At 34.4% G+C, this 14,037-nt stretch overlaps 1 protein-coding gene across 1 annotated transcript; it reads left to right on the forward strand.

Moving 5' to 3' along the window:
- The first annotated feature begins 293 nt into the window (after positions 1-293).
- LOC134271609 (glutamate receptor ionotropic, kainate 2-like) lies at positions 294-10,201 on the forward strand. Its single transcript, XM_062753810.1, has 15 exons — positions 294-645; positions 1,872-2,030; positions 2,206-2,481; positions 2,772-2,947; positions 3,820-3,873; positions 3,968-4,144; positions 4,459-4,617; positions 5,324-5,431; positions 5,660-5,761; positions 6,963-7,154; positions 7,391-7,733; positions 8,120-8,337; positions 8,574-8,796; positions 8,975-9,234; positions 9,843-10,201. Exons 1-15 carry the CDS (start codon positions 552-554, stop codon positions 10,032-10,034), a joined length of 2,733 nt encoding a protein of 910 aa, XP_062609794.1. The 5' UTR covers positions 294-551; the 3' UTR covers positions 10,035-10,201.
- Positions 10,202-14,037: the final 3,836 nt, after the last annotated feature.

Below are 14,037 nucleotides of genomic sequence, written 5' to 3' on the forward strand. Positions count from 1 at the left end.
CAAATCACATTATTATATAATAATAGTGGATAAATATAATTAACAATTCATCATTAATAGAATAAACGAATAACTTTACTGACATTTACTAATAAATCATCAACAGAAAATGTTTTTTTAAAAATATACATTTTATTGAAAACTGACATTGTGCACTGGATCTTGACATAACTTAGCTGTATCAATTGTTAAAAATAAATGCGCGTCGGTACTTTTGTAAGTGCAACTGTTGGCTAAGTAGGAAGCTCTGTTTTGTTGTATATGATTTATCAATGTCTATGCTAATGACTGCACATCTGTAACCAGTAAACAACCAACATACCGAACACTAACATCAGCAGAGAAAATCCTGGAGAACTCCCAAAACAGTTAAAGAAGAGGGATCTAACTGCGTGTGATATCTTGTTTTAATTCTTTATTTCCTAAATCCGATTATTTTAAGATCGGGATTTGACGTGATTTACTCGCTTGATATTTTGAGATGTTTGATATTATGATAAATAAGTGATGTTTATGAGCGGTATGCCTGTTACACGCTTGTGTTCCCCTACATGTTAATGAGGAAAAACATTAAGATGTACTGGATACTGATTTTCATGTCTTTGTCTCCGGGAGTCGCAGGCACTATACAGCAATTCAGAGTGGGTAGGTATTAAATCTATATGATTAAAACCTTACGTCGCTGCTTATTATTATTATTGTCTATCGGAACGCCTCCTTTAGGAGCTATTAAAAAGTAAAACTTAGTAATCCTCTTTAATGATTTATCAGAGAGAGTTAATTTTCACTAATCAGGAATTAAAGTCATCTACGAAGTTTAAATCAGTATTTTTAGCAAATACATACAAAAACATTTCGTTTCCTTCATTATGAACTATCTAATCTTCAGTTTTGTGTGTTCTAAGTCGTGCTGATGTACGGTAAAATATTCGCATCATTCTGGTATCTATGAAATCTTGGTACATTGATACAATAACTTGTGATTCCTGTCTGGTACACACGATATGCGCTCTCTCTCTACTGGAGAACCACTAATGACTTATGTATATAGGTAATGCACGTGTTTCTTCTTACAGTCAATATACTCCAGCAACATGTGTTGTTTAACTCCCCAGCACAAAAAGCCTGCGGTAGCTATCTTTTATATTATGTGTGTTATCCATTTAGAATCAGCTGGTGAAAATTGGAAATCTATTTTTCAGCTGTTTATAAACGTGCATTATTTTATTATTGATAATTTATACAACGATTAAAAAAACGTTCTGTAATAAAGAAGTTCGAGCACACAGACAGCAAGAAAAGAAAACTTCAAACACAGCATCCAAAATTTGATCAAGTTCATCTCTGAATGTATAGGCATGACGTGGATGGGTTCAACTTTCATCTATCTATGATTTACCCAACAAAGCAACAGAGCGGAATTATTCATTGTCAAAATCATTGATATGAATTCCACTGAAAGACATAGTTAAGACATTTTAAAAAAAAAAATTACATGAGAATATAACATTGTAAGACATTGTAAGATTATTGTTAAGACATAGTAAACACTGTTAGGCATTAAAGTGACATTTTAAGACATTGTTAGACATTACCAAGTCCAAGACATTGTATAGACGTGAAAACATTTCAAGACATTGTTAAACATAGAAAAGAAATACTAATTATAAGGATATTATTATACATTTAAAAGGCATTGTAAGACATTGTGAAGACATTGCAAGACATTATAATCTGTAAAAAGACTATGAATATTCCCATAAATACATTATACTGGTCTCGTCTCATCTTCCTACCTTGCTTTGATTGTATCGGGGGGGAGGACAAAACCTCTAAATGTTTCATCTGCAATGACTTACCTTTTCTGTCAGATGGGTTCTTCGGAGACTCCAGTATCGGCGCCATTAACATGTTCAAATGGGCGATGAAGGAACTAAATATGGACAGTTTGAGGAACCCGGGTGTGCCCACGGCCAACTTCCTGTCCCAGTCAGTGAGGGGAGACGACCCCTATGAGTCAGGAAGGCAAGGTTAAATAATTAGAATGAAATGACATTAACAATTTTTTCCTCATCATAATCATATATACATGTACATATGAAGCTCTTTTTTGTGATAGATTTACAGATTTTTTTGCTTTAGATGTTAATTATCATAACCTCATAACTCTACCATAAACAACTTTTTTATCTACTTTGTTTTCAGTATGTGATTCTATACGGAACGGTAGTCGAGTCATCTTTGGTCCCTTCAGTAGAGCGTCAGCCAATCACGTGCAGTCAATAGGGCGTGGTCTCCAGATACCGGTTATACAGGCTCACTGGGACCCCCGGGACCTGATAACGAATTCCTTCTCCAGAGACAAAAGCCCCTCCTTTGTCAATTTGTACCCAAGCTACGCCAACCTGAGTCAGGGATACCGATACATCGTCCGGGAATTCCACTGGAAAAATCTAACATTGCTCTATGAAGACGACAACGGTGAGGAAACTCGTACAAGTTCCACTAGACCACACTTAGCAATGTGCATTGTGCAACCACAGGAGTTCGCATACATATCAATTTCATCGAAAGTTTCAATAAATATTTAAAAAATAATTATTTGAATTATTGTAGGATTAATTTTGAATTTATAGAAAATGTCGGTAAAATTGATATATAGGTACCCAAACTCTTGTGGTGCAACTGAAATATTGTTCATAGCTAGCCCTTATTGCCAACTTTACAAAGAATAAAAAATGATTATAAAATCTAAAGTTAAATTATTGTAGGATTAATCCGAGCACAAGAAATAATGAAGTTAGAACCGACAACAGAAGTGTACCTCCGGAAGTTAGAGGATAATCCAGAAAGCTTGTACAACATGTTTACTGAAATGAAGGACAATGAAGAATATAGAGTTGTCCTCGACTGCAAGACCTCCAGTATTGTACATATATTACATAGGGTAAGATCTCCAGTATTGTACATATATTACATAGGGTAAGATCTCCAGTATTGTACATATATTACATAGGGTAAGATCTCCAGTATTGTACATATATTACATAGGGTAAGATCTCCAGTATTATACATATATATATTACACACAGTAAGATCTCCAGATCTCCAGCATTGTACATATATATTACATAGGGTAAGACCTCTATTATTGTACATATATTACATAACATTGTACATATATTATAAGATCTCCAGTATATATATATATATTACATATATTAGATAGGGTAAGATACTACAGTATAATATATATTACTATTATAGTATGTATATATTACACAGGATAAGATCTCTATTATTGAATTTATTTTACATAGGATAAGACTTTTATTATTAAATCTATAAAACACTGGGCAAGATCTATACATATATATCACAGGGTAAGACCTCTACTATTGAATCTATATTACATAGAATAAGACTTCTACTATTTAATCTATAGTCTCAATAAGTAAATTGAAACAGAGTAAAATTCTACAACAAAAATAATAGGGGGGGGGCATTTTAAATTCAATGCAATGATAAAAAAAAAGGTAAACCCCAATTTTCAATGCCTATATTATGTCTATCTTTGAAAAAAAAAAGTGGGGGGCTAATTAAGCCATAATAATACCATTATTAAAGATCTCCATATGATGATGATTGTATTTATATGCATATTATATCCACCCAGAATATTTCTTATATTGTATAAACTGCTCTCACCAATACCAGGAGTTCCAGTTTGAATTCTACTCTAAAGAAAATTTTAATTCGACCGGGATCTACATTTAGTTTACTTCACTGACTTTTTCAACAGATGATCTATTTTTACAGGCATTGCAGTGTAATGCATTGACAGAGAATTTTCATTACTTCATTACAAATTTAGTAAGTACATTTCAATATATTAAAATAAACACAGAAAGAAAGCTGAAATGGGAGTAATCATGTTGAATATAAATGCCATTTATTTCTGTTGTAGGATCTCCACATGGTTGATTTGTCACCGTTTAAGTATTCAGGAGCCAATATTACCGGGGTTAGTCTTATCAACGTAAACAGCCCAGTTCTTGCGGAAGTCAAGTCTAAATTATTGACGTCATTTCCGGGTAAAAATGATCCCTACTCACCTTTTTATAATGGACCTCAACAGATTTCGGTGAGTGTTTTAATTGGACACTGTGTTTTATTCAAAAGTATGCCCTAAACTGAAAAATTGCTATGTATATATTTCCGGAAGAAGAATACATTTTGGAAGTCGAGTGACACAAAACAGCTGGAATAAATTCAAAATTTCCTTTTTTTCATATAGATATATGTTCAACAATGTTTATACAATGTGTATTAAAGAGGACACATAATGCAAGTGATTAAATTATGAAAGGGTAAATTTCAGATAGATTTATTACACGACAATGTACTTGTACATGTATTGGAAGCAAGGAATGAATTCTTATTTTGCTTTTTTTATAGACTGAGCTGGCTTTTATATACGATAGCGTGCTGTTATTGAGAGAAGCTCTGAACGTGACTCTGTCGAACAAAAAACACCTGAATTTCAGTCAGAGCGTGAGTTGTGACAAGGCTGCACCATGGGAAGATGGCCGAGACTTCTATGATTATATCAGAACAGTAAGTCTTGTTAAAACTCAAGCAATGATAAATTAAATTTATTAAATAATTGAATTGGTACTCCTTTCCCTTCTTTCCGAGCCCCTAATCGTTTGAGAACGCTTTATTATTTTATTTTATTTAACCTTAATATAGATATAATAGGAACCTTTAGGTCATTTAAGTAAGTCCTTTAAGATAAATAATATTGAGACCAGGTGAGCATCTAGGTCCAAGAGGCTCTCAGGCATGATTCTCATACTTGTGATTTTTTTGAGAACCTGTTTTTCTGAAACGAATAAAATCTCCATTTATTAGATTACCTTATTTGACGGCTTAACTGGAATCTTTTTATTAGATCACCTTATTTGACGGTCTAACTGGAATCTCTTTTTATTAGATCACCTTATTTGAAGGTCTAACTGGAATGGTTCAGTCTTTTATCAGATCACCGTATTTGACGGTCTAACTGGAATGGTTCAGTCTTTTATTAGATCACCTTATTTGACGGTCTAACTGGAATGGTTCAGTCTTTTTATTAGATCACCTTATTTGACGGTCTAACTGGAATGGTTCAGTCTTTTTATTAGATCACCTTATTTGACGGTCTAACTGGAATGGTTCAGTCTTTTATTAGATCACGTTATTTGACGGTCTAACTGGAATGGTTCAGTCTTTTTATTAGATCACGTTATTTGACGGTCTAACTGGAATCTCTTTTTATTAGATCACATTATTTGACGGTCTAACTGGAATGGTTCAGATCGGTCGGTTTGGAGAAAGAAACATGTTCACGCTGAATATATATCAACTAACCAGGAGCCAGCTTAGACGTGTAAGACATTACTCGTAAAGGATTTTATTGAATAGCTTTTTCTACCAGTTTTTAAAAAATATATCTTTATTTATATTTTCTGAAGTTATTAAGTAATCTCATTTCATTTGTATACATTTTTCTTGTAGAGATACGCTTTTCTCATTTTTGAAATTGATTATGTGTCATTAACATGGACATTTTAATCATCTGAAACCTTTTATTTCTAATCTATACGATCTATATTAGATTGGGTCCTGGGATCCTGTACAGTCCGTTAATATGAAGCTAGTACACAGAAACGCAACTCGAATACGAGGAGTCAGGACCTACAAGGTGGCAGTAGTGGTGGTGAGTGTATGAATACAAAAGTGGTGATTCTGAGATGTATTACGTACTAGGGATGATTGCGAGTAGTATAGAGTTATATTGGTGATTGTGAATAGTAAAATTCTCAGTTAAGCTTGTACTTTCAGTAAGGCGTGGCATTCCTGAAGTTACATAAGTAGCATCTGAAATTTACATAGCTTTCATTCACTGTTGAAATAAACAGAAAATATGATAGAAATTGGGGCAAATGTCATGAGTGTACCGAATAACAAATAACATTGTCTTGCCAGGCAAAGAGGTGGAGTTTACGTCATCTCATCGTTGTCAACAATAATTTAAAGTTCCTGATCATGTTATTAATTTCTTAAGAAATGGGAATCTATTCGCCGTTTGACAGACTACATGTAATTACGAAGCACTGAGAATGCCACACCTTACTGAAACGCCAAGCTTAACAGATAATTGTCCTAGTATAAAAGGGTTATGGTAGTGGTAAACAATATAAAGCAACAGTGGTAATGAGGAGTAGTATTAAGCAACAGAAATGATTGTGAGTAGTATAAAGCAAAGTGGTGTTGGTGAGATGTATAAAAAAGGCAATGGAGAGAACGATCATATGCCTCCTTTCAATCCAATTTATTGATATGAATAAAATATTTTTTAATTATAAAGTAGCAGTGGAGGGCAGTGTAGGATAGTATGGATAGACAGTGGTGGTTGTCAGTAGATTTTAAAAGTAACAGAGCTGGTGGTGAGCAGTTTAGGGTTTTAGTTTTTGTGGTGAAAGTATGAATTGGCCATGGTTGTGATGAGTTGCTTTCTTCATTCTTTTCAGATAGGTTTGCTGGATTTCTCATGAAAACCCAGATGATTACTCTCTTTCGCCCTCCTTCTCCATTCAAAAAACGTTTATCGAACTTTATTGAGAGTCATTCATGTCGTTTTGAGATTACTCTGAAATAAACACACATGAGAGCAAAGTATGAGATCTGTTATGGTACCAAGGTATCAACGCCTGACGACTCCATCTTAGCTTCTTTGTGTCTTTGTGTGTTTTAAGTGCATTACTCTAAATTACTTATATAAAAATATTGTTTATATACAAACATGCTTATTCTTGTGTTATACTTAGTGAAGTTATTGCAAAGCATTCTAAGAAATACAGTTATTGCTAACTAAAGTCAGGCTACAGTCTTTATAATTGGACATGTTTCTTTTCCAGGTCAAACCCTATGTTATTTTAAAAGATGGAGAATATGAGGGATTTTGTATCGACATAATGGATGCTCTGGCAGAGCGACTAAATTTTAAGTACGAGGTGGTACAACCTCCAGACAGAGAATACGGTAACTGTGAAGAGCTGGCTAATGGTACCATTAAGTGCTGGGGGATGGTTAAGATGTTAGTCGACAACGTAAGTAATCAGCAATAGGACCAGTATATATATGGAATGTTAAAAGTGCTGGGCTGGGGCATATATATTTAAAGACAAAATTTCACCGCTTCTATTATTTTCCTGCTGCTCTGTCTGATACATTAAATGAAGCAAATTAGGATTGATAACGTATAGATATTATAACGGACTAAATTTGAATGCTAAAACAGATTATTTGAATGCTAAAACGGACTATTTGAATGTTTATGTTTTAGGAAGTGGACATGGCAATTACCGGATTTACTATTACACACACAAGAGCGAGATATGTAGACTTTACCAAACCATTTATGAATCTGGGGATCACAGTTTTGTTCCGGAAGCCAAAACCTGATCCCCCGGAACTAATGTCCTTCTTAGCCCCCCTTGACAACATTGTGTGGGCAGGGATAATTTCGGTGTTTCTTGGGGTCAGTTTGGTGCTTCTTATTACGGCTCGATTCACGCCCTATGAATGGATTAATCCGCATCCCTGTGATCCAACAACAGAGGAAGTGGAGAACCAGTTCACTCCCCTTAGTTCCCTGTGGTATGTCATAGCGGCGCTCATGCAGCAGGGTAGGTGTTATTTCATTTCATATATTAAGTTTTTAGTTTTGCAAATTCTTATTTAAAGATAATTACTTGTCTTCAAAAAAAAAGCACTGAAAATTTTTTAGTAATTCTGAATTGAATCGCTTGTTTTTGTTTTTCGTTGTGACCTTTTATCAGTATATATTGGTGTTGAATATCTGCTTTTAGATATTTTTAATTACTATGACCATATCATCAAATTTACTTTATTCACTGACTATTTCCAGCATCCTTGCGTCGGATTGAATCGCAAAGATAGCAGACAAGTAATGGAAGACCAGACTTAACTAATTCACAGATTGTACGCTTATAACACCACCTTTATGTTTTGAAGATAATCCTGTTCGATTAGTTTCCTTGTTGTTTTCCAGGTTGTGAGTTGGCCCCTGTGGCGATATCAACGCGGACTGTGGCGGCATGTTGGTGGTTCTTTACGCTGATCCTGATCTCTTCCTACACCGCCAATCTAGCTGCCTTTCTGACTGTGGAAAATGTAGTCTCACCAATCGAAAGTGCCGAGGATCTGGCCAGACAGTCTAAGATCAAATACGGAACCACCGAAGGAGGGAGTACCTTAGAGTTCTTCAAGGTCAGTCAGATAACGATACTTACAGTGAATAAATGTGGGATGGGGTCCGCTTGAATGAAAAGATTTATAAAGCAGAAAGGGGGAGGATTCTTCCTTTGTTCTCACTGATTCAAACCTGCAATGATTCATACGTAACAATTTGACAGTTTGTTGTGACACGAGCATAGAGTTTGTCACTGCTCATTCCAAAGTATTGATGAAATTGTAATTAAAATTTTACATGTATATTTTTATAGACGTCTAGCAATCCCACATACGTTCAAATGTATAACGTTATGGAGAGTGCAGACCCTCCAGTGTGGGCCAAAATAGAGGAGGGGGAGAGACGAGTCCTCCAAGGAGACTATGCCTACCTATCAGAATCGTCCTCCATCGAATACCGTGTTGAGCGCAACTGCGATTTGATGCAGGTCGGAAACTGGCTGGACTCCAAAGGATACGGGATCGGTCTTCCAAAAGGTGTCGTAAAAACTGAAATCTTTAAAAATTGCTGTTCAATAATATGCCTTTGGGCGGATCATTTAAGGAAAAATGCTGTAAGAGAAATAATTCTTGTAGTTATCTTAATGTGAAACAGTATTTCCGAAAGAGATATTATAAGTAATCAATGCATGAAATGATTTTCCTCAACTTTCAGGCTCAGAATTAACAGACGATGTATCAAGGGAGATAATAAAATTGCAAGAAGAGCAGAAAATTCAAAGTATGTATGACAAGTGGTGGAAACAGAAGAAAGCTGTAGATTGTTCAGGGGGGACAACCAAAACGACAAACCCGCTCACGATGGAGAATGTAGGCGGGATTTTCCTCGTGCTAATTATAGGAACGTTTTGTGGGCTTATTGTCGCCCTTGGGGAATTCCTGTGGATTGCACGACAAAATGCCAGGAAATACAATGTTAGTTTTAAACATCTTTTTCTGATTATTTTCTAAGCCTTATTTTAATATAGAAAAATAATTTCAATACTAGTTAATAAGTAATAATACTGTAAATTCACATAGTCTTGGGGTCAAATTTTCCAGGTTTGAGGAAAAAGTATAGGTTTGTGGTGACTTGATTTCTTGGTTAGAGAATGATAAGTATTTTGCATATGAAATTTTAAATTTCGAGGGTTTCATTAATTCATGGATCTCTCTATGCCTCTAAACCAACGGAAAATAAACCCCGACGAAAATTAGTAATTTCACAGTATTTCAAATTAATGCATTACAATTTTTTAACATACATACAAGCAGCAAATTCTTTCACCATAACTGCGAACAGTCAACTCTCTTGCAAGGCAAAATCATAAATTCCTGGTGAAATATGACGTAAATGCCTTTGTTTAAAATGCGTCGTTTAATTATTTGTTCTACAAAAACTTCGACAAACTTTATTAATTTGCTCTACAGAAGAGTAGTACTGTATTTATCATGAAATTACTAATTATTATTACTAACTGAAATTAATGTTCTAAAATAGAATATCTAGAGTATAATGAATTAAAAATGAAAATCTTTTACAGTCTCCGTGGCGGTCTGAAATATGTAAGGAGTTTCGTTTTGAATGGAAGTGTGGACGGGCTTTTCATAAATCTGAGTCTAGTGTAGCAGAGAATGGACTTCAAAGCATCCCCCTGACGAAAAGCTATCCAAAAGCCAATGGTGGGCAAGATATTGCATACGACAGAAGGAATGATGATGATGACGTCACGTGACGTCAGTAAACGCACTTCTCATAAAATACCACTCATATCATTCATATTTTATCATTTTATAATTTATTGTTTAAAGGTTTGATTGTTTTTCATTGTTAATTTGTTCTTTTTTGATTTATGTGATGCTTGAATGTTGATTGAAAATTAAAATATTTTGAATAAAAAAATTTGCAATTTGTGTTTTGTATTCAAAAATAAAGAAAATTTTGAATATGAACATCCCCAAAATAATTATTATCAACACTGTTATCAAAGAGAATTGAATTGTTGAATTTGTTCAACTTTAACTAGTTCCTTTGAAACTTCAGCAAAAACAAGAATCTGAAACTTGCTATTAAATAGTATTACTGTTTATATATATATATATATATATATATATATATATATATATATATATATATATATATATATATATATATATATAAGAAACATTTTCATAATATGTTTACCTTGTAAAAGTAACAGATAATGGTAAAAACATCCTTTGAACTATTTGAAGAGTAATTAAAAAAGTAAAAATTAATTAATCCTTAATGATTGTAGATATCTATATACTAGTAACTTTGACATGTTTTTTTTTCTGAATGAATGGATTAATATGAAAAATAATAAATAAATATGAATCAATTTTAAAAAACTACATAATTTATACAAATAAATAAGTCTAGCTGAAATGGTTTGGTCAGGAGGTGGAAAGAAGAGGGAAATTCCATTTCTTTGTCCAATTCATGAGGAAGATATTAACGTGTTTTCTGCTTAATATCCAATGGTCTTAAAAAGCCTTTCAAAATCATGTCTTGTCTATAATTGCTGATAGAAAGATAAGTCTTTGTAATGTTATATTGTAAAAAAAAATAACAACTCGTGATTGGAATTTATTTAAATGTATACGTTTCAAAACTATTGTTAAGTTGATAAAATCACCATTGTAAAAATGTCCCAGTCACCATAAATTAAGATAATAACATAACACTTTTGTTTTGAAAACAATGTACTCAAAAAACTTTACAAAATGGTAATAAGAAAAAGAAAACTATTAAAGACTTGTAGTTTGGAATTTACAATTAAAAGAGAAAGTAGGCGGAAGTCGATTCGTCATTTTAACTCCTGATGATAGTTTATGTTGTCATTTGTACTGAAAACTCACGGAAGATAAAAAGTGTGAAGAGAATCCATGCAGTCATTGAACACAATGAAGAACTTAAGAGTTGTAATCATTCTACAAATTTTTGCACTTTTTTCTGCGACAAATGTACAAGAATTTCACAGCTGGAAATCGGAAACTGGGCCCGACAAGCCGCACGTTCTCTGTCCAGACTTTTGTCTCCTCCAAGATCCCCAGGAGGATTATGTCCAATGCTGTGTTTGTAATGGAGAACCAATATGGCGGATTGATTCAAATCAAAGTTATCTCCCATTGTTCGTTGAGTATATAAACTTACTTGGAAGGTCAAACATTGTTGGAAATGACTCATCTTCAGAATACTATTGGCTTGTTGATGAATATGACTATATGAGCAGGTTGCCAGAAAATGTTTGTGAATTTAACACCACCTTGGTCACTCTCAAGCTCAGAGGGAACAGAATACGAGATGTTGATGGTATTAACTGCTTGAATTTTCTTGACTTTTTAGATTTAAGTGAGAATCCAATTTCATCGATATCCAATGAAACCTTTTATGGTATGTCTAATTTGCGCATTCTTCTGATGACTAATACAAACATAAGATCTGTCGGACCTAACACTTTCATATCGATGGGTACAGAGATTTTTGTCACAGATTTATCAAATAATATTTTCCAGTCTTATGATGTATCTAACTCCTACTTCAAGCGTAGAACATTTTGTAACATTACACTGGCAGGATGTAATATAACCTTTGTGAAAACGAAAGAAATGCATTTACAAACCGGTGTACAGTATGGCGGCGGCAAAGTAGCGTGTGATGATTGCGTCGTTAATCAACATCCCATTCAGTTAGTGTTTGGAAATAGCGTAAATTCGCTTAGAAATATGTATAAATATGACTTCATTGGCAAGTTTACATTTGGAACCCTTCAGCTTCCCTGTGATTGCAATTTAGCAGTGCTGCTATTGGGAGATATGGAGATCTTCAAAACGTTTTATAACATGCAATATGATGGCTTATACACGTGTTCATCCCCGAGGCATTTGAAGAACTTCAATGTTTTGAATGTATTTAATGACTCTACGTTATTAGACATATTTGTTTGCCATAAGCAAACATTTTGTCCGTCTGTCTGTACGTGTATAGAACAACCTAGTCGGTATCGAATGACCGTGGACTGTTCGAATCAAAATCTTACAAGTCTTCCGACGTATCTTCCTGAAACTATTTACAACATAGAACTAAACTGCAGCAACAACGCGATTACAGAAGTAATGCCAGTTAACTACCTCAAGAACCTCAGTGTCTTAGACTTATCTGGGAACCAAGTCGCAGAGATATCTGACACAGTTCCTTCCAGGTTAGAAAGTCTGGAAAACCTATTCCTCACGGACCACAGTTTACCAAAACTTACGCGAGGATTTGCAGACATTGATGCTAGTAAGGTCTGGTTTGGTCGAAACAGTGTGCCGTGTAGTTGTCAAGAAAAATGGATCAAAGCATGGAGATTAGGGTCAAAGGTCAATAGTTCAAATCTTCTACTGTGTAGAACAGATTCACAAGGTATTCTTCGTGCTGAGATAGCGTTTGACAATTGCATACAAAATGAATTCGACGAAAATTATTTTGCCTTTTTTCTCCTTCCTGCTATAGCTTTGATAACTATGCTTATAGTCCGAGTCTTCAGATTTGATGCTATCCTAATAAAGAATCGTTTTAGGAAAAAGAAGAACACAAACTATTGCTATGATGTTTATGTTCTTTTTGACGATACAAATTCAGATATTATTAAGTACGTGCTTGACATCTATGGACATCTTCAACACATTGGGTACGAGTGTTTCGTTCCACCAATTCATGAAGACGTCGGCGATGTTCGAGAAGTACAACTGTATGAGAATATAAGGAAAAGCCGCACAGTACTGGTGATCTTGTCAAAGCCAAAAGATGGTGAAGACAAAAATGAAGTGCTTTTGGGAATGACACATACATGGAGTCTGCTCTCCAACAATGAAATTGAAAATATTATTACCGTTGTCTTTGAAGGAACACTTGCATGCCAGAAAAAACGTTTTCCGTTTTTGGGAGCTTTAAACCGGTTTAATTGTGTTTTTAAAATTACCAGCCGGAAGTATAAAGTCAAACAAAAACTTAATGAGGCCCTTCCGGTTCCAAGCAAAACAGCCAAGAATTAAATACACATCTGTATCAAAATATTTTTTTTTTTAAAGAATCAATTATTTTCTGATGCTTCGAAGAATCATTTATATAAATGTCGTCTAAAAATAATGTTTGTTTTCCCTCTTTCAAAAAGGCTTACAATTTCCCAGCTATGAACTTTGTTTACCACCCCCCCGATTCCCCCAAATGATTTGTTTGTGTCGAGGCTTTCTAATCTACGAAAGCCTATTAGGACCAATCTAGAGAGAAAAAATTAAAAGGCGTTATAACGCCTTTCGAAAAGGCGTAATAACGCGAAAAAAGGCATTATAACGCCTTTTGAAAAGGCGTTATTACGCCTTTCAAAAGGCGTTATTACGCCTTTTCAAAAGGCGTTATTACGCCTTTTCAAAAGGCGTTATTACGCCTTTCCATTCCAAAAGGCGTTATTACGCCTTCCAAAAGGTGTTATTACACCTTTCTAAAAGGCGTTATAACGCCTTTCCAAAAGGCGTTATTACGCCTTTCCAAAAGGCGTTATTACGCCTTTCCAAAAGGGTTTTAACTCTTTTTGAATAATTATTATTTTGCATTTAACAGGCCCGTGCTTTTACACCCCCCCCCCAACCACCACCCCCACTCTACTGGCCAAACTCGTGGGGGGACTTCTAGGTAAAACTTTGTTTAAATGCAATAATTTGACACAGTTTTAT

Source organism: Saccostrea cucullata, unplaced genomic scaffold (genome assembly GCF_032062105.1).
Source record: "Saccostrea cucullata isolate Sc308-1 unplaced genomic scaffold, CSIRO_AGI_Scuc_v1 ctg184, whole genome shotgun sequence".
NCBI lineage: Eukaryota > Metazoa > Mollusca > Bivalvia > Ostreida > Ostreidae > Saccostrea > Saccostrea cuccullata.

Excerpts from the sequence above, each read along its gene's own strand:
- LOC134271609 (XM_062753810.1), top strand. The coding sequence starts at position 552 with ATGTTAATGAGGAAAAACATTAAGATGTACTGGATACTGATTTTCATG. Across the intron at positions 3,874-3,967 it reads ATTACTTCATTACAAATTTA|GATCTCCACATGGTTGATTT; the intron begins GTAAGTACATTT and ends TTTCTGTTGTAG. Across the intron at positions 5,762-6,962 it reads ACAAGGTGGCAGTAGTGGTG|GTCAAACCCTATGTTATTTT; the intron begins GTGAGTGTATGA and ends TTTCTTTTCCAG.